Below are 24,793 nucleotides of genomic sequence, written 5' to 3'. Positions count from 1 at the left end.
CTTTTGCCCTCAGGCATGCGCGGTCGAGGTTTCCCGTTACTTCCTGGGCTTCACCACCTGGCCCCTCCTACCCTCTCCTGTTCCGATGTGTGCTCTTTGGCCTCCACCCCTCAGTGTTTTTTAGTGACATGGCACCGGGGGAGGGGGCGGAGCTTGGGAGCAGGGCTCTGAGGCGGAGCTCGGGGGCGGAGCTTGGGAGCAGTGCTTGTGGGTGGAGCTCGGGGGCGGAGCTCAGAGGCTGAGCTTGTGGGTGGAGCTCTGACCATGGGCCTCTTGTCCCTGCAGGACAACGAGCTGGGGGACTTGCGTGAGACCATCGAGCTCCTGAAGACCAAAAACACTGAGGCACAGGCCGTCATCCACGGGGCCCTCAACAACCCCGACATCGCCCCCAAAGGTAGGACCCCAAAAAAATAAAGCGTCACAGCCCAGCAGACATCATAGGAATACATGAATATGTAATGATGAAGGATAGTGGTGATTGATGGATATGGTGACAGGGTCAGTGATAGTGGTAATTGATGATGACAGGGTCAGTGATAGTGGTGATTGATGGATATGGTAACAGGGTCAGTGATAGTGATGATTGATTATGACAGGGTCAGTGACAGTGGTGATTGATGGATATGGTGACAGGGTCAGTAACGGTGGTGATTGATGATGACAGGGTCAGTGATAGTGGTGATTGATGATGACAGGGTCAGTGATAGTGGTGATTGATGTATATGGTGACAGGGTCAATAACGGTGGTGATTGATGATGACAGGGTCAGTGATAGTGGTGATTGATGATGACAGGGTCAGTGATAGTGGTGATTGATGATGACAGGGTCAGTGATAGTGGTGATTGATGGATATGGTGACAGGGTCAGTAACGGTGGTGATTGATGATGACAGGGTCAGTGATAGTGGTGATTGATGGATATAGTGACAGGGTCAGTAACGGTGGTGATTGATGATGACAGGGTCAATGATAGCGGTGATTGATGGTTATGATGACAGGGTCAGTTATGGTGGTGATTTATGGATATGATGATGAGGATGATGATGGTCTCTCCCTCACCCCCCCCCCCTCCATTCCCCAGAGCTGCGGATAAAGAGGCAGAACTCGTCAGAGAGCATCTCCAGCCTCAACAGCATCACCAGCCACTCCAGCGTGGGCAGCTGCAAGGACACCGACGCCAAGAAGAAGAAGAAGAAGAGCTGGGTGAGCAGCCTTCACACTGCGAGAGATTCCTGTGTGTGTGTGTGTGCATGTGCGTGAGGTGTGTGTGTGTGTGTGTGTGTGTGCGTATGTGATGTACGTGTGAGTATGTTCACGTGCGTGTGTGTGTTTGTGTGTGCGCATGTGCGTGCGTGTGAGGTGTGTGCGTGTGTGCGTGCATGTATGCATGGCGTGTGCGTGTGTGTGTGTACTTGTGTGTGTGTGTGGTGTGTGTTATATATGATGATGTCGGTCTCATTGAGCCAAATTTCACTCCTGAGTCACATTCCGTGCTCTTCCAGGTAGAATACAGCCTCGCTGCCATGCAAGTTTATTAGCTTTAGAGGAGTAAATCACATCAGCTGTAACATTAGTTCAAGTCCCATTCAAATGTTCCAGTCATTTCAGGGCCCAAAAGGGTCTTATTTCATGCATTTGCTGTGCTATGCTCAATATTAAGTGCCCGAAAAAAAACAGCATTTTGCCTGAATCTGCAGTTCAGCATAGAGGAACTGCTTTTGTGGTTAGATTGAATTCCACCCCTTGTCAAGTAATTCATCCACCATGTTTGCTCTCGAAGGCACTTTTCCAAATGGCCAATTAATCCTCCTGCTAACTTTATTTAAACCTTAGTGCTAACTAACTTGGGCATGCGTGCTAACATCTTCTCTAGTGCTCCCTTGTGATTTTGTGGGCGTCGGGAACCACGGTTAGCAGACCCCGTGTTTGACACGCGCAACATTAGCGGGACGCAAAGCGGACGAGTAGTGTGAGCTTTTAAACTGAGAGCCTGAAACCAGCAGCATCCTGTTAACGCTGTGTCATTGCACTGGAACACAATGATGTGGATGGGGTGTCCATTAAGAGAGGAAACATCTAGAAGCTCTCTTAAGATCTTTGTGAAGGGAGCAGAAGAAAACAGTCAACGCACACAAAGCACTCACAAACACACAAACAGACACTCACGGACACACACGCACACACACACGCACACACACACACACACACACGTAAACACACACACACACACACACACTCCGTCATGTTCAGCCTTCCCTCAAAATCTGGAAAATTTCAGCCAGGTTTTCTGGTGGCTCCTCTCAGGATTGAGCGGCCGGGCAGCGGCCTCCACGCTCTCGCCCCTCCTCGCTCTCGCCCCTCCTCGCTCTCGCCCCTCCTCGCTCTCGCCCCTCCTCGCTCTCGCCCCTCCTCGCTCTCGCTCCTCGCTTCTCGCTCCTCCTCGCTCTCCTCGCTCCCTCCTCGCTCTCCCCCTCCTCGCTCTTCCCTCCTCGCTCTCGCTCCTCCTCGCTCTCCTCCCTCCTCGCTCTCCTCCTCCTCGCTCTCCTCCCTCCTCGCTCTCGCCCTCCCCTCCTCGCTCTCCTCCGCTCCTCGCTCCTCCTCTCCTCCTCCTCGCTCTCGCCCCTCCTCGCTCTCGCCCCTCCTCGCTCTCGCTCCTCCTCGCTCTCCGCTCCTCCTCTCCCTCCTCGCTCCCCCCTCCTCGCTCTCGCCCCTCCTCGCTCTCGCTCCTCCTCGCTCTCGCCCCTCCTCGCTCTCGCCCCTCCTCGCTCTCGCCCCTCCTCGCTCTCGCCCCTCCTCGCTCTCGCCCCTCCTCGCTCTCGCTCCTCCTCGCTCTCGTCCCTCCTCGCTCTCGCCCCTCCTCGCTCTCGCTCCTCCTCGCTCTCCTCCCTCCTCGCTCTCGCCCTCCTCGCTCTCGTCCCTCCTCGCTCTCGCTCCTCCTCGCTCTCCTCCCTCCTCGCTCTCGTCCCTCCTCGCTCTCGCCCCTCCTCGCTCTCGTCCCTCCTCGCTCTCGCTCCCTCCTCGCTCTCGTCCTCCTCGCTCTCGTCCCTCCTCGCTCTCGCCCCCTCTCGCTCTCGCTCCCGCTCGCTCTCGTCCCCGCTCGCTCTCGTCCCTCCTCGCTCTCCTCCCTCCTCGCTCTCGTCCCTCCTCGCTCTCGCTCCTCCTCGCTCTCGTCCCTCCTCGCTCTCGTCCCCGCTCGCTCTCGTCCCCGCTCGCTCTCGTCCCTCCTCGCTCTCGTCCCCGCTCGCTCTCGCCCCTCCTCTCTCTCCTCCCTCCTCTCTCTCGCCCCTCCTCGCTCTCCTCCCTCTTCGCTCTCGTCCCTCCTCGCTCTCGCCCCTCCTCTCTCTCCTCCCTCCTCACTCTCGTCCCTCCTCGCTCTCGTCCCTCTTCGCTCTCGCCCCTCCTCTCTCTCCTCCCTCCTCACTCTCGTCCCTCCTCGCTCTCGTCCCTCTTCGCTCTCGCCCCTCCTCTCTCTCGTCCCTCTTCGCTCTCGCCCCTCCTCTCTCTCCTCCCTCCTCACTCTCGTTCCTCCTCGCTCACGTCCCTCCTCGCTCTCGCCCCTCCTCTCTTCCTCCCTCCTCGCTCTCGCCCTCCTCTCTCTCCTCCCTCCTCGCTCTCGCCCCTCCTCGCTCTCGCCCCTCCTCTCTCTCGTCCCTCTTCGCTCTCGCCCCTCCTCTCTCTCCTCCCTCCTCGCTCTCCTCCCTCCTCGCTCTCGCCCCTCCTCGCTCTCCTCCCTCCTCGCTCTCGCCCCTCCTCGCTCTCCTCCCTCCTCGCTCTCGTCCCTCCTCGCTCTCGCCCCTCCTCGCTCTCGTCCCTGCTCGCTCTCGTCCCTCCTCGCTCTCGCCCCTCCTCGCTCTCGTCCCTCCTCGCTCTCGCCCCTCCTCGCTCTCGTCCCCGCTCGCTCTCGTCCCTCCTCGCTCTCGCCCCTCCTCGCTCTGGTCCCTCCTCGCTCTCGTCCCCCCTCACTCTCGTCCCTCCTCGCTCTCGTCCCCGCTTGCTCTCGTCCCCGCTTGCTCTCGCCCCTCCTCTCTCTCCTCCCTCCTCACTCTCGTCCCTCCTCGCTCTCCTCCCTCCTCGCTCTCGTCCCTCCTCACTCTCGTCCCTCCTCGCTCTCGTCCCCGCTTGCTCTCATCCCTCCTCGCTCTCGTCCCGCTCGCCTATTTCTGCTCCATTAACCCACCTTTCCGTCTCCCTCCTGTGAGAGCTTCCGCCGCGAGCGCTTGACTTGGCTGAAGTGCACCGACTGATCGGCCCGTCCTGTATAGATCCTCAGAACACGCGTCATTGTTTCTTAAATTGTTTTTACAGTTATGTACTGTATAACTTATAAGGCTTTTTCACTTTATAGTGCATGGTCAGCTTTATGGTCTGTCTTTAAGCAGAAACGTCGAGCTGTCTTGTCCAAGGTGGCTATTTTACAGTTGCACATCTGGGTTTTTTTTCCACCACAGCTGATTCAGTTCTTCTTTCTGCCTCTCTCTCCGTTAGTTGAGGAGCTCCTTCAACAAGGCCTTCAGCATTAAGAAGGGGCCCAAGTCCGCCACCTCGTACTCCGACATCGAGGAGATCGCCACCCCCACCTCCTCGGCCCCCTCATCCCCCAAACTGTCTCACGAGGGCGGGGACGACCAGCCGCTCTCTCTCGAGCCCTGCGCCTCCGCCTCCTCCTCTTCCTCCGCGTGAGTTTCCGCCGCTCTCCGCATTTTTGGGAAACGGATTTGCGTTCTCGGGGTTTATGGGGTCAAGGGGAGACGTGACCGATGGGCCCCAAACCCTCTCTCCCTCCCTCCCTCCCCCCCTCTCGCAGGATCTTTGAGGGTTCAGAGGAGCAGGAGAACGAGGAGAACGAGGAGAAGGTGGTGTCGGACCTGCGCTCGGAACTCTGGGAGAAGGAGATGAAGCTGACGGACATCCGGCTGGAGGCTCTTAACTCCGCCCACCAGCTGGAGCAGCTGCGGGACGCTATGAACAGCATGCAGGTGGGGGGAGTGCGCTCTTAATTACGTCCACTGTAAATACGTACTTACTGTAAGTTCTTCCATGCTTTCCCTTAAGCATATGTCCCACACTGGGGCGACACCCCTGGGAGGGAGTTGCGTTAGTTCTGGGAGTGGACCCTTGGCTGCCGCATGGAGAGAGAGAGAGAGCGCACCTACACCAACACGAAATTAAATAAATCAAACACCTTCCCCCTCACACATTCCGGCTGTGTCCTCTGTAAGCCCCGACTCTTTACCCCTCAGATGACTGTAGAGAACCTGAAGGCGGAGAACGACCAGCTGAAGACGGGGACGGGTGGCAAACCCCCCAGCGGCCCCCCCACCTCCACCTCCCAACCGTCAGGCCTAACATCCCTGCTGGGCTCGTCGCCACGGCAATCCCTCAACATGTCCCTCACCAAGTCCTTCAGCATGAGCCTCAACGACAGCAACCATCCTGGTGAGTCTCTGTCAGAACCTGTTTTTAACTCTGACCCAGGATCTTATCAGATCCAGTTTAAGCCAGCCCACACTTTACATATGTTTGATGTGTTTGTTTATTAGGGGCAAAGGAGAGTAGTCAATGTGTGGAACAGCCTGCCAGATCATGTAGTAGAGGCAGAAACTCTGGGGATTTTCAAGACTAGGCTTGATACGGTATTAGATACTGTCTAGTCTGTAAGAAATCAGAGCACTAATTTAGTCAGGAAAATGGCGAGCATTTTTGGGCTAAATGGCCTGTTCTCGTCATTAGGTTATGTTACGTTATGCTATATACAATTACGGATGTTCATGGCAATCGTGATGCATTTAACTCATATTAGGTTGGTCGATTAGTGGTCTAAAGGGTCGTTTTCATTGGTAGTCCAATGTAGGCAGTTATGGGGGTGAAATGCTTAGGCCTGGGTCCACCGTGGCCTCGAATTGTGCCTCAGCTTTACTCATTGCCCCGCCTGGTCCATGTACAGATCTGTATTAAACAGCCAGATGCAGGATGAATTAAACGGTTCCCAGCAGGTAGACCTCTGAGGCTCAGGAGTACTCAGAGGTTTGACTGTGAGTGTATCGAGGCTCTCCTCCCCCCTGACGCTCCTCCCCCCTCTCCTCCTGCAGACTTCTCCCCCGTGGAGGCGCTGAGCGCCCCCCTCGGCAGGGATGACGTGCTCCTGCGGGTGGTGGTGCGCCTGCCGGACCAGCGACTTTTCAAAGACGTCAGTATTCCGGGTTCTCCCCCCCCCCTTTTTTGGGGCAGCTGCTCTGCCATTGCTGTACACCGCACATATTAGTAAGACTGTCGTTTTGGAGGTTGGGGTAGTTTACACGGTTTGCTACGTCAGTGCTACGTCAGTGCTGCGTCAGTTGCTTGTCAGCTCTTATCAACATTCAAGTAAAAAATGTTTTTGCACGTAACGTTGGAATGCTTGTGATATGCGCCTCTGCTTCGAGGTGGCGGTTGACGTGTAGTTTTCTCGGTCGTACTGATGCGGTGGCCCGTTTGCCATTTCTCCTCTTCCAGGAGGTGAAGCAGCAGGACTACTTCATCGGCACGGTGAAGATCAACGGGAAGACGGACTGGGTCGCCCTGGATACGGTCGTCAGCCAGGCCTTTAAGGTGCCTGTCTTCATTCTCTTATGACGCCTGGGTCAAACTACTCAGTGACCAGTAAAATTACTGTAGACTACTGACAATTCTGAAAGAAGCACCTTTGTTTTGATCTGTGTCTAGAAAATAATTATTTTTCATATGATTGCACATTTTGGTTTGTAGCATATATACTTGAAAATTCTCAAGGGATCTTGCGGGAATCTTTTCCAATTTTACAAGCATCCTGTTTTTTAGAATGTGTATTTGACCCCGGTCTGGCTCTTATAGGCCTCTCTGCCCAAGGATATGAGCAAGGTGTGACATTAACACCAGCCTCTAGCCAAATGCTGGTAAATCTGTGTTGGTAACCATCCATCACTCAGAGGTCCTGTTTTATTCTAAACTTCTAGTTGTCTGGTATAATGGTGGCCCGTGAATTTTTTTGGATGCACCAGCCACTGTGGCCAGTGGGTGCAAAAGTTAGCTTCCTGCCCTGGATATGACCCCTCCCCTGCTCATTTTAAGCTCGGGCTCACATTGGTCTCCTTGCGTTTCCAGGACTATATCGTCAAGGTGGACCCGACCTCCAGCCTGGGCCTGTCTGTGGACTCCATCTGCAGCTACAGCGTCAACCAGGGCAGGAGGGTGATGGGCGGGGCCGGGCCGGAGACCACGCCCTCCTGGTGCCTGGGCAAGGGCCCCTGCTGCATCACCGTGGCCCTTAAAGGTGACTAACCAGACATCTTCTCTGTTACGGGCATGAAATCTCGACCCTTCTTAATTTTCCAAGTTTCATGGCGTTGGACCATCGTGACCTACATCCCTGGATTTCAGAGTTGCGGTAAACTGTGAGGACCTGTAGTACGTTGCTGAATTTTAAAATGGCACTGGATCTGAATGACCTTCACTACACCTCAGAATTCAGTAGCGCTGCAGTGCTCTCATAGCGAGATTACACCCCTGAATCTTCAGAGTAGTGGTCAAGCATAATGATCTGACCTCACCTCACTGGAGGAACTAGCAGAAGGGAGTCTTCACAAAAACACAGAGAATCAGGAGTTCTCATTCTTTATCGGTGACAGAATGCTGGTTCACACGGTCTTTTAGTTACCTCATCGTGTGGTAGCTCAACTCAATCATGAAGTCTCAGTCTTCTCTCTCCCTCCTGGAGCTGTGTTTTAGCATGTTACCGCTTTGCTTTGGATGGTCGTGGGGGTTTCCTTTTGCCAATCCTTCTGTTTTCATTATCAGCCGGTTTGTGGGCAACTTAGAACACGCCAGGAATAGTGATGCAGATATTATATGAACAATGCCATCATTACAAACCATTAAAGATAGTTCTATGAAGTCCACAGGGAGCCTGCACCAGCCTGGGACAGGCTTCTTATTCCAAATGTAAAGGTGCTGATGCTTCCTACCCTCTCTCTGAGGCACCGAGTCTCTGTATGGTTGCCGTAGCAACACTATAATCCCCCATCTTCTTCCCCCACCCACCTACCCTCCTTATCGGCCTGTCTGTGTCGTATTTACAGCCTCCTGCACACCCACTCTTTAACCCGGAGCTGCCCCTGCTTTCACACGCAAGCGTTCCTGTAAGGACACCCATAATACACCAGCCTAAACAGGCCGTGTGGGCGTAGCCTGTGGCGCTGTGCTCAGCAGGCTGTGGGCCAGAGGCCTTTCCCGTCTGTCTGAGGCCGGAGAGCTGCGCTCTGCTGTCTGGCGCTGATGTAATCACGGCTGCGGACGGCCCGGCTGCCGCAGCTGCGCCGCAGTGCAGACGCGACCGCCTTACACTGAATTTCGGTGAAGTTTCGGGTCGTGAGCGGCGGTGTGAAATCATGGGGAAACATCAGCCAAGACGCCACAGGCAGACCAAACCCACGCCTCTTCTGTGAGGACACGTATCCCAGCTATGCAGCCTCTGTTCTGAATCTATTTTTAACTTTTTTAAATTCTGTTTATTTGGTTGGTGAGCATTTTTGAGCATTTACTGTCTCTAAACCATCTGTTCAGATCTTGCTGGTGATTTGTTAATATTAGTATTCTGTTTCTGTATCCTGTAGTGGTTGTTTTTGATGTAGCGTATAATTCAGCTTCCATGCAATGATGTCCTTAAGCGACAGTCTGCACTAGCCAGCTATCCTCTGCACAGTGAATGAACTTTTGTAGAAAATAAATGGCCTCAGACTCATATTCCATCTGCTGTGACATCATTGCTTCGACCGTGTATGTGCTGAATTTGCTGGGTGTGCTGGCACATTTGTTTTGTGAGTTTATGTGATTTGTAATTCCAAAGCTATAATCTCTCTCACGACAAAGTGCTAAAGCCTCTCTCCTACCTATGCTCTCTGTGTTCAGGGCTGAAGGAGAAGTGTTAAGGTTTCTCTCTCCTCTGTGTTCAGGGCTGAGGTAACAGTGTTAAATTCTCTCTGTTCCTCTCTGTGTCCAGGGCTGAAGTCGCAGTGTTAAGGTTTCTCTCTTCTCTGTGTTCATGGCTGAGGTAGCAGTGTTATTCTCTCTGTTCCTCTCTGTGTTCAGGGCTAAGGCAGCAGTGTTAATGTCTCTCTTCTGTGTTAGGGCTGAAGTTGCAGTGTTAAGGTTTCTCTCTCCTCCTTGTTCAGGGCTAAGGCAGCAGTGTTAATGTTTCTCTCTCCTCTGTGTCCTGGGCTGAGGCAGCAGTGTTAATGTCTCTCCTCCGTGCTCAGGGCTGAAGGAGAAGTGTGTGGACAGCCTGGTGTTCGAGACGCTCGTCCCCAAGCCCATGATGCAACACTACATCAGCCTGCTGCTGAAGCACCGGCGCCTCATCCTGTCGGGCCCCAGCGGCACCGGAAAGACCTACCTCACCTCGCGGCTGGCCGAGTACCTGGTGGAGCGCAGCGGCCGCGAGCTCAGCGATGGCATCGCCGTCACCTACAACATGCACCGCCAGTCCTGCAAGGTGAGCGTAGGGCACGCCTCACCTACAACGCACGCAGTCCTGCAAGGTGGCGTGGCACCCCTCACTACACATGCACCGTCAGTCCTGAAAGGAGCGTAGGCGCGTCCTACAACAGCACGTCCCTGCAAGGTAGCGTTAGCCGCCATCACCTACACAGCACGCCATCGCAAGGTGTTGGCACACCGTCACCTACACTGACCCGTCCTGCAAGGTGAGCGTTAGGGCACCGCCATCACCTACAACATGCACCGCCAGTCCTGCAAGGTGAGGGTACCGCCGTCACCTACAACATGCACGCTCCTGCAAGGTGACGTACGCCATCACCTCACATGCCGCCAGTCCTGCAAGGTGAGCGTTAGGGCACCACCGTCACCTACAACATGCACCGCCAGTCCTGCAAGGTGAGCGTTAGGGCACCGCCGTCACCTACAACATGCACCGCCAGTCCTGCAAGGTGAGGGTACCGCCGTCACCTACAACATGCACCGCCAGTCCTGCAAGGTGAGGGTACGCGTACTACGCAGCCGCCATCTGCAAGTAGTTAGGCCCACGTACCTACACATGCACCGCCAGTCCTGCAAGGTGAGGGTACGCCATCACACAACCGCCATCCGCAGGAGGGTCCACCTCACTAAACATGCACCGCCAGTCCTGCAAGGTGAGCGTTAGGGCACCGCCGTCACCTACAACATGCACCGCCAGTCCTGCAAGGTGAGGGTTAGGGCACCGCAGTCCTGCAAGGTGAGCGTTAGGGCACCGCCATCACCTATAACATGCACCACCAGTCCTGCAAGGTGAGGGTTCGGGTATCACCGTCACCTTCAACGGTCTTTCAAGGTGAGAGACTCCCTGTGGGGCTCCCGGGGGCCAGGAGGGACCATCTGACCTGCGGAGGACTTTGGAGCCCTTGACATTTCCCCTGCTGTCAGTCTCATTATTTCTGGAAAGAACAGGGTGTGCTGGGGTACAAAGCTTGGGTCAGACATTTCAGTTCTGCCCTTTTTCATTTCAGCCCATTTCAGATCCACCCATTTCAGTTCCACCCATTTCAGTTCAGTCATTTCAATTCAGTGCATTTCAGTTCAGCTCCATTTCAGATAAGTGCATTTCAGTTCCGCCCATTTCAGTTCAGTCATTTCAATTCAGTCATTTCAGTTCAGTCCATTTTTGTTCAGCCCATTTCAGTTCAGCTCCATTTTAATTCAGTGAATTTCAGTTCAGCTCCATTTTAGTTCAGCTCCATTTCTGTTCAGTCATTTCAGTTCAGTCTATTTCAACTGGAATTCACTCAGTTAACTTAAACACCCTCACAGCTATTGCCTGCATTTCCCTGTATGAGTCATTTCAACCTTCTATGACATACTTTAGCCAGTGAATGTGCATTTTCCTGCTGAGAACATCTATCTTCTGAGATGAACAATTCCATCGGGGTACACTCAGTAAAATTAATGCATTTCCTGAATTCACTATGTTGCTGTGAGTAACATTTGGAGTGATCATCTGCTTTGCATGAATGTAGCCAGTGATTTCTGAAAGGTTGAAGAATTTACAGATTAATATTTTTATTTGTCAAACCAAAGCTATTTTGAACATTTATTTGTTTGGATTGGATGGCAATGAAAGTAATCTTATGTCTTGAAGTTTTGTTCATTGATTCGCCTTCTTGTGCTGATGACACTCCTTGTTCTTCATCTTGGCTCTCAGGACCTTCAGCTGTACCTGTCCAACCTGGCCAATCAGATTGACCGGGAGACCAGCGCAGGAGATGTCCCATTGGTTGTAGTCCTGGACGACCTGAGTGACTCCTCCTCCATCAGCGAGCTTGTCAACGGTGCCCTCACCTGCAAGTACCATAAATGGTGAGCCACCGCGGCATGTTTACAGGCCGGGGGGAGAGGTTAAATGGCACAGTACCGGGAATTGAACGGTTTGCATTGTCAGGATTTACGGTGGTTATGAATCTGTCTTTAAAACGTGTTTATCGTTTCCCCCTCCCTTCTCAGTCCATACATCATCGGAACGACCAACCAGCCGGTGAAGATGACTCCCAACCATGGCCTGCATCTGAGCTTCAGGTACTTGCATGTGATGCAACTGTCCGCAGTGGAAGAATAGGTCTTCATGCAACACTTCTTTAAATCCCCACCTGTGTTTTTTGTTCTTCTTTTATTGAAATGACCCAGTGTTCCACGCTTTGTGCACGAGGAACCTGGAAACCTTTGTTTGGTTTTGCAGGGGCACTAAGAGCACTGTAGCCACGGGAAGTGGCCAAGAAGGCCACACTAGTTCTCCATTTATGCCTGCTTCTGACTTTATTGTGGAATAGTTTTAATTTCACGTTGTTTAGATTGTGTTGCAGATGGGTTCTTTATCTGTACTGCTGGTCTTCAATCATAATTTATCGTACTGTTTGCAGTGAACTTCTAGTCCTAGAAGTTTTTGATAGTTTTAACAATTTGTCTTTGACTTAGTTACTTTTTAGTGAGGGATAATATGCTATACAAATATGTATTATTATTATTATTATTATATTTTAATTAAAAGATCATTTTCTAAATCAGGGATCACAAACACCAGTCCTGACAGGCTTGTGTCTGCTGGTTTTTGGTGTGTTTCTGCACTTCAATTATTAATTTAAGTCATTAATTATTCAATTAATTGATTAAAACAATTAAGTGCACAGTGGTTATTTCCAAGGACTAAACTGAGTGCTCACTGAAGGCTGAGCAGATGGGTGCACTCAGAGCTCTCTCTGGCCTGTGACTTATGCTTCCCTACTCCTCCTCCTCTCTCCTCCCTCCTTCCTCCTCCTCCCTCCTCCTCGTTCCTCTCTCCTCCCTGTCCTCCATCCATCTCTCTCCTCCCTCCTCCCTCCTCTCTCCTCCCTCTTCCTCTCTCTTCTCTCCTCCCTCCTCCATCCTCCTCTCTCTTCTCTCCTCCCTCCCTCCTCCCTCCTCCTCTCTCCTCCCTCCTCCCTCCTCTCTCCTCCTCCCTCCCCAGGATGGTGACGTTCTCCAATAACGTGGAGCCGGCCAACGGGTTCCTGGTGCGGTACCTGCACCGGAAGCTGACGGAGTCGGAGACGGAGGGCGGCCCGCGCAGCGCGGAGGTCCTGCGGGTGCTGGACTGGGTGCCCGAGCTGTGGTACCACCTGCACACCTTCCTGGAGAAGCACAGCACCTCCGACTTCCTCATCGGTACGGGCTCAGGGCGTTCGAACAGAGAGCGTGACGCGGCTCTGATTCTCCGCTCTGCAGAGTCTAAGCCCGTTTGTTTTGGCAGTGCTCGCCAAGAGTCAATATGTCTGAGGAGAAAGTAATAAGATTCTGCACACTTACGTTGGTTACTGGAATTTGTCTTGGACGGGTAAGAGGGGTGGTGCCAGTCATTTTTTTATTTTGACTGGAGCCCTAATCAGATTGGGAGTGTGAATTCGAGCCAGTTATACTGCCAATAGTTACATTTTTTTCCCCCTTTCACTCAAACACTTTTCAGACTAAAGTGGGTTGGTGTGGATTGTGTGGAAGGAGCCAAATGGTTTGTACAGGCCAGTCTGGTTCTTGTGGTCATCGTGGGTTCTGTTTGGAAGAAGCTTGAGTGGTTGACAGAGTTGTGATCATTATGGTGTTTATTTTAGTTTGGAATGCTCAGGTAAAAGACGCTTCACGTGTTTATTAATAGCTGCGCTAAAGCCAACAGCACAGGTCAGTGGTGCCTGATGAGGAGCTGTCGACTGAAATCCTCCCTTCCCCGGGGGATGCTAGGGCAGTCTGTGCATCGTCCTGCAGGGCTGCTGCTACAGCTGGTACTGGAACGGTCTGGACTAGATACCAGACCATGGTGCCCATTCATGCACCAGAACAGTGCCTATGGGCTGGACTAGATACCAGGGTCATAGTGCCGATTCATGCACTAGAACAGTGCCTTAACAGGACAAATCATCCAGCAGCCCTCAGTATGGTTTTTTTAAACGGAGTGACTGTAAACGGACTGCATTTATATAGCGCTTTTATCCAAAGCGCTTTACAATTGATGCCTCTCATTCGCCAGAGCAGTTAGGGGTTAGGTGTCTTGCTCAAGGACACTTCGACACGCCCAGGCTGGGGTTTGAACCGGCAACCCTCCGACTGCCAGACAATCGCTCTTACCTCCTGAGCCATGTCGCCCCACTTTTTTAAAGGAAGGTTATTGGCTATCGCGTGATGAGTGTGGTTTTTTAAGGAAGGTTAATGGCTATCGCGTGATGAGTGTGGTTTTTTAAGGAAGGTTATTGGCTATCGCGTGGTGAGTGTGGTTTTTGAACTTGTGTGCAGGCCCCTGCTTCTTCCTGTCATGCCCGGTCACGGTGGAGGAGTTCCGCTCCTGGTTCATCGACCTGTGGAACCTCTCCATCATCCCCTACCTGCAGGAGGGCGCCAAGGACGGCATCAAGGTACGGTACCGCCCGCCATGGCAGCGCCAGCTAGCGCAGGGCGCTAACGCAAACGGACACAGTGTGTTTCATTGTTTCTTTTATTTTTTGTTTTGTTTTCTTAATTGTCTACTGTCTCAGTAAACTGATATTTTCTCTTTTTTTTTTTGTTCTTTCTAGCCTTTTATTGTTATCAAAGGGGTTATTTTACACATGCTTTGTCTCTACTGAAGCACTTTATGCTGCAATTCATGTATGAAAAGGTGCTATACAAGTACATGTATTGTTATTATTATTATTATTATTATTATTGTTATTATTCTGCTGGAGGTCTCATCTGGATAGTGATGGAGGTCTCATCTAGATAGTGATGAAGACCTTTTTTGGATAGTGCTAGAGGTCTCATCTGCATAGTGATGGAGGTCTCATCTAGATAGTGATGGAGGTCTCATCTGGATAGTGATGGAGGTCTCTCTGGATAGTGATGGAGGTCTCTCTGGATAGTGATGGAGGTCTCTCTGGGTAAGTGACTATTACTTTGGAGCTTTGTCAGGTCCAGTCATGTGACCATGCTGTCCTATCCTGGTGTCACAGGTGCACGGTCAGAAGGCCGTTTGGGAGGATCCGGTGGAGTGGGTGAGGGGCACGCTACCCTGGCCCTCTGCCCAGCAGGACCAGGCCAAACTCTTCCACCTGCCCCCTCCCAGCGTGGGCCCGGGCGGCACCGGCCAGCCCCCCGAGGAGAGGGTCGCCAAGGAGACCCCGCCAAGCTCCCTCGACTCCGACCCGCTGGTGAGTCGCTCTCAAACGCTGATGTCATAGCTGATGTCACAGGGCTTTCGCGGCAGCACATGGCCTTTCTCGGGCCTCCCCATGTTATGGGCCTGAGGTTTTTATCGTTAGTCATACTGTTAGTCCAGCATGGATGAGAACAGGGTAGCTAAATAGTGAAAGGTACATGACTAACTAACTGGATGTAAATAAAAAAACTGGGAAACTTGTTTTTTTGTTTTTTTAAACTTTTATTTAACCCGGTTAGTCCCGTTGAGATTAAAAAATCTCTTTTTCAAGGGAGACCTGACCAAGAAGGCAGCAGCACAAAAGGTTACAGACAATATAAAACCATAAACATAAAAGCATATATCCAAAGCAAAATGTGTGAAAGAGCATGATAGAGGAATGAGAGTGCAATAAAAAAGCAGAAACACAAAGTACAGTCAAAAGCTGCTTATTCAAAGCAACAACAATTTCCAAGTGACTTTGTTTCCATAGCCCTAACAATTGCTTTGAACTTAGTGAGAGGAACCAGATTCTTAAGCTTGTTTATAAAGGATTTGTAACAACATGTAAGAATTTGTTAGATAAACTGAATATGACCCTGTACTTGAGCCTTCATATTTGAGTGTTTTATGGTAAAATGGTCTCTCTCTCTCTCTCATCCATCCATCCATCCATCTATCCATCCAATCCAGATGGCCATGCTACTGAAGTTACAGGAGGCAGCCAATTACATTGAATCTCCAGATCGGGAAACGGTGGCAGACCCAAACCTCCAGTCCACACTTTGAACGTCACGAGGAAACTAACGAATGAACACTTGGGATGGCTAGTGCTGTTATTCCTTTACCCCTCACTGAGCCTTTAGGCTTCGCCATTTGTCTTTTGTGTGGGTTTCGCAGAGACAAAAAAGAACTCTCAGACATAGTCTGTCCTGTATCTACTAGAGCTCCTCAGATATTCTACGACAAAGAGCAAATACCCCAGGATGTCATCTATAACTCTTAAAAAAACAGAAAACACCTGTTTGTACTGGCCTTTTTAAGTTTTATTAAATCTACAAATGCATGGCAATCATTACAGCAGATTTCAAATAGAATTATAACGATTGTTATGAGTTTCCAATTATTTTCTATTTTGTTGTTTTTCTCAAAGAAAATGTTACAAGGTCTTATTTACTAAAAAAAAAAGACAATAAACCCCTTGATTGGGAGCTATTACTGTTCCACTGTTGCCCTCCATACCACTCAAGGAAACTGCTGCTGATTGGAGAAACTGACAAGTATTCTTAAACCTCATTGGTCCTCACAGCTTGTGGTCAGAGACAGGCACACAGAAGCTGCGACAGCAGACACTTGCTTATCACACATCTCCAGGGTGCCCCAGTCAAATGTGATTTGATAAATGGTCAAGACCAGATAAGCGGAAAATTTACTGACCCATAAATAAACTAAACTGCTCCAAATCATAGTCTTTAAAGAGGTTTTCTAGTTTGGATTAATTATTGCCAATAAACAATTTACAATTTTAAACTGATTTTTTTGGCCTTGTAATCTTTATGCAATTACAAGACCTATCATTGGAGAACTCCAAAGCACTTTCAAATAAGTATCCAGATAGTATTCCATTTTTCAACATTTGAGAAAGGTTCTGCCAGTATTACTCTGGTGCCACATTACAATGACGTTACATGTTCACTGGGTACCATCTTTAAAAGCATTGCAATCACTTAAGAAAAAGACACAATTTTTTCCTAACTGTTCATGAAATACGTTTTGAGATTTTGAGATCGGATTCGTTTACAAGATTTAATTGTGCTAACCTGTGAATCTGTGGACACGTGATGCTTATTTCATTTCAGCTACTGAGAATGGTTAGTGAAGTAACCAGCTAGACTGCTGTAGTATTAGTTACTTCAATGCTACACAGCTAGTGCTGCCTATTTAGCTGAGAAAAAGTCAGTGCACTGGATAAAAAAGCCACAGCATAGGTGTTATTATTCTCTCTGATTGTTAAAATCTAACTATATGGGTCAGGTTTGTTTTTTTTAATAGTTTTTTTATAAACCCTATTTATTAACCCTTTGACCACCAGGTGTGAGACAGTGTGTGCCCTCTGTTTGAAAACATTGTGAAGATGTCTATAGGACCCAGCTGTTCAGACTGTGGAGACCAGCCCTCCTACAGATATGCAATTTTAAATGACCACACATTTAAACGAATGGTGCTCAAACAAACGCCTTAATTTAGAAAGTCGCTATATTATTTCCTTGACCGCAGATTTCCTCACTTTGCTATCAATAGAAAACTGTACTGTATACAACTTAATCGTTTTGTTTTTTTTATCAGACCCTCTGTGAACACGGCCTTCCGCAGGTAGCAGAGTGAACTGGTCTTTTTGAGACTGGCCTCAAAAAGAAATGGTGCTTGGACTTGCTTATTTCTGTTTACCATCTTACTTGATACTAGCCAAAATGCACTTTATTTAGTTTCCATTTTGTTGGTAGGTTTTTGTCAGCAAGTGTACCTTAGAGGAGATTTGTGGATTACGCTGTGTCTTGCAAAAAATAAAAAATAAAACGGAAAAAGCAATTACAGGTGCAGTTCACCCGTCAGTCCTGCAGGGGCAGTGTTCACTATTTCCTGTAGCTCTGCTTTCTTCTCTTGTGCTTTAATTATTAAAGTCCTCATCATTAATGTAAAGTACTACCGTTCTGTTTCAACGCAAACTTTGCAACTTGCCAGATTTAATCGATATATTTATGATTTTTATTGTCTTATTTTTTTACATTCTCTCATCAAAGTATTTTGGAAAGGGAGTGCCACATCATCACTTTTCTAGGTTTTATGGATTGATGAAATTCAAATGTTCTCAAGATTTTTTAAAGGTTGTGTCAAAGCTACCCCAGCATGCATCAGGTTTCCCATGACTGTATATTTGCTCCAAAATATGGAGCAAAGCTACAATTAAGAGGATGATCAGGAAGTAGCCTACTTAAAACTGTAGAAGTTAGGCCACATACGTGATAAACATTTTTGCTAGACAATGATCATGGAAGATTCAAAAAGGATGCTGAAGGTTATGGTGGTGATTACCAAAACAATCACAGTCATTATATTCCTTGGAATGTTTGTTTTTCCCTATTGTCGGCTGAGTTGTTGAATACTACACTTTGACTCGCCTTTATACGTTGCCCTGTAGTCTGAGGTAAAATTACCTCTTAAGGCCAAACACGGTGGTTTCGATGTTTTCTTGCGTGGTGGCTATTCGGTGTCAAGATCGGTGAATCTCTGTACTGTACCTGCGAAGGATCAATGCTTTTTAACTGTATGCTAACTCGTTAGCCATAGAGCGGTACTGCTAACTGCATGCTAGCTGACATTACAGTTCTATCTGGAAAAAAAAAAACTCAACCCCATGTAACGTTCGAGGGAGCAATTTGAAGTCACAGTGTATAACTGTTATCTTACTGCCTAGAAAAAAGGGCCATCTTTGGTGCACTGGTTTATTTGGCAAAGATACCAGTAATAATGCTTTATGTTAAGCATTAATTGCGTTTAACCTTCACATACAAAAAATGTTTTCCTCCCAACACGCTTATTTAGAATGTCCGTTTGAAGAGCATGTACACATTAAAACCAGTTTTCAAAACTATATTTTGTTCCAGTGAGCGGTATCTAACATCTACTACATACTGAGAACCAATGTGTTGATTTAACAGAATATCTTGTATTGATTTATATGCTGTATTTGGTAGCAAAATGACCAAAATCCCTCTTGCTACAGCAGTCCCTGAATCACTAAGTGACATTCTGACAGCAGTACTTAATGTCAGCATAAGATAGTAAACCTACTGCAGTACCTGCTCATCCCTGATTTGTAATACATTCACTGCGTGTGACTCTTAATGCAGTTCATACCACAGCAGCTTCTTGACCTTAGGGATCGAAGCGTACAGTTACAACGCAAGTTGGCTGCAGTTTAATGATGTAATATGAAAGTCTGTTAGGTTGAATGTGCAATAAGAATGGTTTCTCGGTAAAAACCAGGGGATGCTGCCTTATTGTCCTCACTAGACAGAAGGTCTTTCTGTGTTTCTGTGTTTGGGGATACTCAAATCTGGCCCTCGAGGCCAGTAGTGCTGCTGGGTTTCATTATTCCCCTCTAATCAGGAAGTCATTTAAACCTGACGCACCTGGTGAGTGTAATCTCTGGCCAATCTGACATTATTGGACTATGGAATATCAGGTAGAAGAGAAGACCGGTCAACACCACTGACCTTGGGGGCCATATATGAGTATCCCTGTCCTATAGCCACATCAGAGGGACGCAGTGAATAAACGTTACCACTAGAGGGCGAGCGTGACTCACAAGCCATCGTCTGCAGTCCGTGATCGCAAGTGTTTAGCATGGGCTTCTGAGAGCTTGTTGGTTGGTGAATTACAAAGGCAGGCAAGCACCTAAATAAACATTAAGATGCAGAGACAAAAATTTGTAGTCGTGGACCAGAACGTTCCCATTACGAATAAAGTAGAGATGAATGATTTCCATAGTGAATGTGTGAATTTGAAAAAGCATACACATCTTTGTACCCTGAGGAGGAAGGTGGTTTGGGTGATAGGTTACAATAAGAACAAGCTTGTCTTGGCTCAGAATTCCCTTCTCTCAGATAATGCTTGTAAACTTATTTTTGATTTTTTATATAATCCTTAAGAGGTGTCCTCTGACACAGTGTAATGGAAAATGTTTTCTATGTGTGTTTTTAGGACGTTATGCCAATACATGCTAACATCACAGTAATCTGTAGATATGAATGTCAGCACTACTAATAGATAGCAAACCAGGTAGGAAACCAAATCCAGTGAGTCTGGTCCTAAATTGCAATTTCCTTTTAGCAAAGCCAGTGAAGTCATCCTCTTCATTCACCATTGTGTTTTGAGTCCTAGAATTTCCTGCAAAAACATTCTCTGTAGATCACCCCAAGCTAATGAGAATTTTTACCTGTTGTAGCTTACTGCCACTACCAGAAATAGAATTAGTTGTGAGAATTATGCTTTTTTTTCAAAATTGAATTTTGTATGCCTTTGGATTTTTGTGTATTGCTTTTTTTAATCAAAATGTTTAAAAGATTATTTTGCTGAAATTTGCTTAAAAAGACAGGGAACAAAATTGGCTTTTGTGATGCCTTGCTCGGGATGCCTTTTATAATAGTTATGGTGGCTGTAGTTTCAGCTGAGACTGACTCTTCTCTGCATTGCTTTGCGTTCAGTCATAAAAGTTATGCAGGAAGAAAAACAAGTGCAGTTTTGGGCAAGAATAAACATTAGCCCTGGAAAAGTGGAAAATAAAAAAGATTTAAAAACTGGACATTTAAATTAAGAATATCAAAGGTGCAGGAATCACGTTTTCCCTGCAGCAAAATGGCACATTTCTAAAATTATGTAACAATGTAATTCAACCCTCCAGAGTCCCACTTATCTGACGCAAAAGAATTGGCCTGTTTCACGGTGAGCTGCCTAAACCTATACCTAAAATGGTGACTGTAAAGGTTTGTCTGTGTGGGGGGGGGGTTAAGAATAACTGCTGATGATGTGACAGAGGTCCATTGTGTCCCAGAGCGGGCTGGTGTTGAAAGCCGGTTTTGCTCTGTCTCTTGCCGTGTGGCTTTCCCTGTGTAAAATCCTGCTGGCTGTTGTGCCTGTTTCTGTGTGGGTTTATGTGTCCTGCTGCAGATGCTAGCCTAGGTTTGAGAGACTATGCAGCAACTTCTACTGGCTTTGGCAAAACAAAAAAAAAAAAACAATAATGTAAAAACGACTAAAATTTCAGCACCAAATTAGAGCAAATTCATGGGAAGCCATTTTGTATTCAGGCATCGCTTCTGCTGAACGGGAGACCCTCTTAATCCATGGTCTTAGTGGTGAAGTTTTCCCCTTGAGGAAGAGGAAGTGGTGATAGAGAAGGATGACAGGGTCACGCCTTAATGTAAATGTACATGTGTTAAAGGTTTTAGTGTGTCAGATTCAGACCAAAATGTCTTGGGCACTGTGGCCTTACTTCACCATATTTGAACACTGTTTTCAGCATCTGCTCAAAATGTCCTCCAATGCTGCTGTTCTCCTGCTTGTTTGAATGGGTTTTTTCTGGACAAGCCAAAGATCCTGGGCCTTCACGTATGGCAGTGCCATAGAGCTGAGGCGTCAAACTGAATCCCCAGGGGGCCACAGTGTCTGTGGGCTTTAGTGGTTTCCTTTCAATCAGCTGCCAATTAAGGCCTTGAGAACAAGGTGTTTGGATTCTTAAGCCAATCAGTGATTGAATGAACCACTGGCAATGACACACCCAGAAAACCAGCAGACACTGTGGCCCTCCAGGACTGCGGTTGGACACCACTGTCTTTGAGGCATCTATCAACAGGGTTTTCCAGATTTAGAAGAGGGTGGTTTTGACTGGTGAAGCATTTTTTATTTTAATTTTTTTTTTTGTTTGTTTTGCAGCTGTAGCAGATTCTCTATATTCTCATAGTGTATATTAACCAAAAAATGAACTGTGGACCCACCAATTGGAAAAGGCGCTTTCCTTTTGGTACTCAGCTCCATGGCTCTCCATTACCAATGGAAACCGAAAGCACCGGAAATGGTGTTGCCTTCTGGTTCATCCGGTAGCACGGGTCCAACAGTGGCACTTATTCTCAGATATTTAGAGATGAAATGCGTTCTAACTGTCTGAAGCCTTTACAGGTTGCTGAATAGTCACACTTAAGTCTTAATTGTGCAAAGCTTGCTATCGATAAAAAAATAATTTAAAAAAATACAGTGTAATGATGGTATGTAATGTAACTGACGTGCAAATGTGATGGGACTCTCAATGTTAATGCATGTCGCGTTTGGTGTGTTTGCATTGCAAAGCCTTTTTTTTTAATGGGACCTACCAGTATTTTTGAGGAATTTTTTAACAACTATACGTTTCTTTTTTCTCTCCTTTTTCTTTTAATAAGGAACCGATCATTCTTTTTCCTAAGCAATCCTTTGTAAAACATATTTTGTACAGGACATCACAATTGTAAACAGTGTAAATAATTAACGCGTCCGCGACAACAATCATTAAGAAAAAAAAAAAAAAAAACATTTAAGAAAACAAAAAAATATGTCCGGGGGCGTGGTGGGGGAAGTGTTTGGCTGGGTGGCCTTTTTTATATGACTTCAGTGCCGGGGAGCCCTGTTCAGGAATAAAGGGTACCTGAAGGCATGATTTCTTTTCTAACTACAACAAAGTCATCTGTCTAACCTTGTTCACTTGTTCCAATAAAGTCATGCCATACGGTGAAGTTAAATGTTTCTAATTCTGTATAGAAAGACACGTGAACATAAAAGACATCCAATAGAGACATAAAAGAAGGGAGAAATATCATTAGTACTAGACACCAACCCTAGTGACGCCACTGATGGGAAATATATTGTAATATTTACGATTACAGGTAAGAAGGATATATAAATGTTTCGACCCCCGACCTTTTGTTTTTACCTCTTTTGGTGGGGTCCAAGTCTTAATTAGGGGGGTCAGAGCCCCACAATCCCCCCCCCTCCACCTTAATTTGAATCCTGCATTTCATGTTACCTCTTTTGGCCAGTCAATTAGGGCACCTTCTTTGTTCACATCAGAGGTAATTTTAAAACAATCGATTAGAGACATATTTATTTCAGCTTTAATTCACTATATCAGAATTCCAGTGGGTCAAAAGTTTACATACACCAAGTTGACTGCCTCTTTAAACAGCCTGGAAGATTCCATAAATTTAGGTAATGACTTTTTAGAAGCTTCTGATTGGCCAATTGTCATAATTGTGAGTTAATTGGTAGTTAATTGGCAGCTGTGGTTTTACTGCCTTTTTGCCTTTGAAATCATGGGGAAATCCAAGTAACTCAGCCAAGACCTCAGAAAAAAAATTGTGGACCTCCACAAGTTCGGTTCCTCTTTTGGAGCAATTTCCAAACAACTCAAGGTCCCACGAGCATCTGTACAAACTATTCTATGCAAATATAAAAGTCTTGGGATCACACAGACACTGCATCGTGTTGTCAGCATCATGTTGTGGGGGTGTTTTGCTGGAAAAGGGACTGGTGCAGTTACAAAAAATAGGTGGCATCATGAGGAAGGAGGATTATCTAGAAATACTGAAGCAACACCTCAAGACATCAGCTATGAAGTTAAAACTTGGTCGCAACCGGGTCTTCCAGCAGGACAATGATCGTAAGCATACGTCAAAAGTTGTAACAAAATGGCTTAAAGTCAACAAAGTGAAAGTATTGGAGTGGCCATCACAAAGCCCTGACCTGAATCCCATAGAAAATTTGTGGAATGAACTGAAAAAGCATGTCTGAGCAAGGAGGCCCACAAACCTGACTGAGTTTCACCAGTTCTCTCAGGAGGAATGGGCAAACATTCTGGCAAAGTATTGTGAGAAGCTTGTGGAAGGCTACCCCAAGCATTTTATTCAGGTTAACCAATTAAAAGGCAATGCCACCAAGTACTATTAGGCGCGCTTCTCTATCACTATTATTGGAAATAAATTAGATACCCTAATTGACTTAACACAGGAAATGTATGGTAGCATGTGTGGAGTTCTGAAAAATAGTGTTTGGATGCCTTTAGCCTAGGTGTATGTAAAATTTTGGCCTCAACTGTAGCTGTTTAACAAAGACTGAGAAACGCTAATTTCCCTGACGAGAATAGTCAGGGCATTTCTACTTAAAATAAACTGCTTAAAAATGTTGTTTGGTTTCAAATATTTAATATTTCTCATTCATTTTTTATAGTTATTATATTTATTTTAATATTCATATTGTCTGGTCCTTATTGGAATTCATTGTTGAAAATTATTTCTATTTGTTGCTTCATTCATTGTAACTAGTATTTTTACATTGTGCCAACCAAACCCATAACGAGTGCCCGTGTTGGGGCTGGTTGGCACAAGTGCACAACATGACTAATCATTAATCACCAAATTAAAAAAAAAATAAAAAAACACGGCGAAGAGTGAAAAGTATGCCAACCCAACCCCGGTCTCCCCTACTGGTGCTGGAGGTCGCCTGCAACTCCGGAGGGGGACGCATAACTGGCACTGGCGTCATCCTTAGAAAGAGAAGGGTTTAGGCTACTCGTGTCATCTCACACCGGCGTTCCTCTCCGGTGAGTCGGGTGCGCGCATTCTTCCTACATAAGCTGTGCGTGAAGTGTCGACTCAGTTTATGCGCGAGTTTAGCTGCGGGACCGCGGAGTGAAAAGATACAGCGGCTCGGCGTTGTGTGTTCCGGAGGCGCGCTTCTCTGAGATCTCCTGATTGGATAGGGCAGCAAGAGTAAAAACATAAAACGAGGCGAAAAGAAAACGCTAGCTAATGTGAAATAAGGTCTGAAACTCAATTAGGACATGATGTAGATTTAGCTTGCTGAACCGAGGATGCATGTAAGCCCTTCCACAGCACAGCACCAGGGAATTCAGGTGCAGATCAGCCGTACTTGTTTTCCCCAATAAGAACGCAGACGCTACTCTTTTACTCCTTGTTTACTCCTATGATATGCAGACGATGCATGCGGTACAGGCTTTTAGTTATCAGTCTAGTGGGTTTATTGGTAAACTTTTGCTTCAGATGAAGAAATGCATGCATAAAAAACTACAGCTCAAATCCATTAAAACATTCCCTGACAAACTGGTCAATAAAGAAATATAAAAAATTTCTGACAATGCTGGTTAGTGCTGCATACATTCAATGTTGGCAAAATGTTTTATTCTCAGTCGGATTCCTGCCTGGATTTCAAATACTTTACAACCAATCAGAAAGATGTTAAAGATAGCTGGTGGGGTGCAGGGCGTGGGGTGATCTCTGCAATGTGGAGAGGTCCCATTCCAAAAACTCTTCTTACTTTACTGTAGAACACATGCAAGTCCAGAAGTGTGTATGCAGGCAAATCATGTAGGCCATATAAAACTATTATTTGAGTCTTTAGACTCGTGAACTGAACAGCATCCAGTGCCTTGGTGTAGATTTATCTGCATATATCCTCACCGGTGTGTATAATTTTTTCACTGATTTTTCT

The 24,793-nt window shown here is 47.3% G+C and overlaps 2 protein-coding genes and 1 long non-coding RNA gene across 10 annotated transcripts in view; all 3 read left to right on the top strand.

The window, feature by feature from the left end:
- LOC135234942 (neuron navigator 1-like) overlaps window positions 1-22,023 on the top strand; it is a 187,421-nt gene extending 165,398 nt beyond the window's left edge. For all 8 annotated transcript variants that reach the window (XM_064300085.1, XM_064300088.1, XM_064300082.1 and 5 more), the window contains 15 exons: window positions 286-397; window positions 1,085-1,206; window positions 4,489-4,679; window positions 4,808-4,979; window positions 5,244-5,439; window positions 6,093-6,190; window positions 6,496-6,591; window positions 7,123-7,291; window positions 9,273-9,508; window positions 11,213-11,367; window positions 11,512-11,583; window positions 12,509-12,705; window positions 13,822-13,940; window positions 14,514-14,711; window positions 15,392-22,023. In XM_064300085.1, the coding sequence (XP_064156155.1) occupies window positions 286-397; window positions 1,085-1,206; window positions 4,489-4,679; window positions 4,808-4,979; window positions 5,244-5,439; window positions 6,093-6,190; window positions 6,496-6,591; window positions 7,123-7,291; window positions 9,273-9,508; window positions 11,213-11,367; window positions 11,512-11,583; window positions 12,509-12,705; window positions 13,822-13,940; window positions 14,514-14,711; window positions 15,392-15,487 (2,229 nt within the window). In that variant the 3' untranslated portion in view covers window positions 15,488-22,023. The remainder of the gene's footprint in view (window positions 1-285; window positions 398-1,084; window positions 1,207-4,488; window positions 4,680-4,807; window positions 4,980-5,243; window positions 5,440-6,092; window positions 6,191-6,495; window positions 6,592-7,122; window positions 7,292-9,272; window positions 9,509-11,212; window positions 11,368-11,511; window positions 11,584-12,508; window positions 12,706-13,821; window positions 13,941-14,513; window positions 14,712-15,391) is intronic.
- Window positions 9,847-10,298, top strand: LOC135234949 (uncharacterized). Its single transcript, XR_010324250.1, has 3 exons — window positions 9,847-10,009; window positions 10,167-10,219; window positions 10,250-10,298. It is a non-coding gene; the product is annotated as an uncharacterized LOC135234949 (long non-coding RNA).
- A 1,847-nt stretch (window positions 22,024-23,870) lies between the features above and the next one.
- mybpha (myosin binding protein Ha) overlaps window positions 23,871-24,793 on the top strand; it is a 32,899-nt gene continuing 31,976 nt past the window's right edge. The window contains exon 1 of the mRNA XM_064300078.1: window positions 23,871-23,885. The gene's annotated coding sequence lies outside the window, so the exon portion shown is untranslated. The remainder of the gene's footprint in view (window positions 23,886-24,793) is intronic.

Source organism: Anguilla rostrata, chromosome 11 (genome assembly GCF_018555375.3).
Source record: "Anguilla rostrata isolate EN2019 chromosome 11, ASM1855537v3, whole genome shotgun sequence".
Lineage (NCBI taxonomy): Eukaryota > Metazoa > Chordata > Actinopteri > Anguilliformes > Anguillidae > Anguilla > Anguilla rostrata.
The sequence above is the reverse complement of the archived record's forward strand: the minus strand, read 5'-3'. Positions and strand labels throughout refer to the sequence as shown.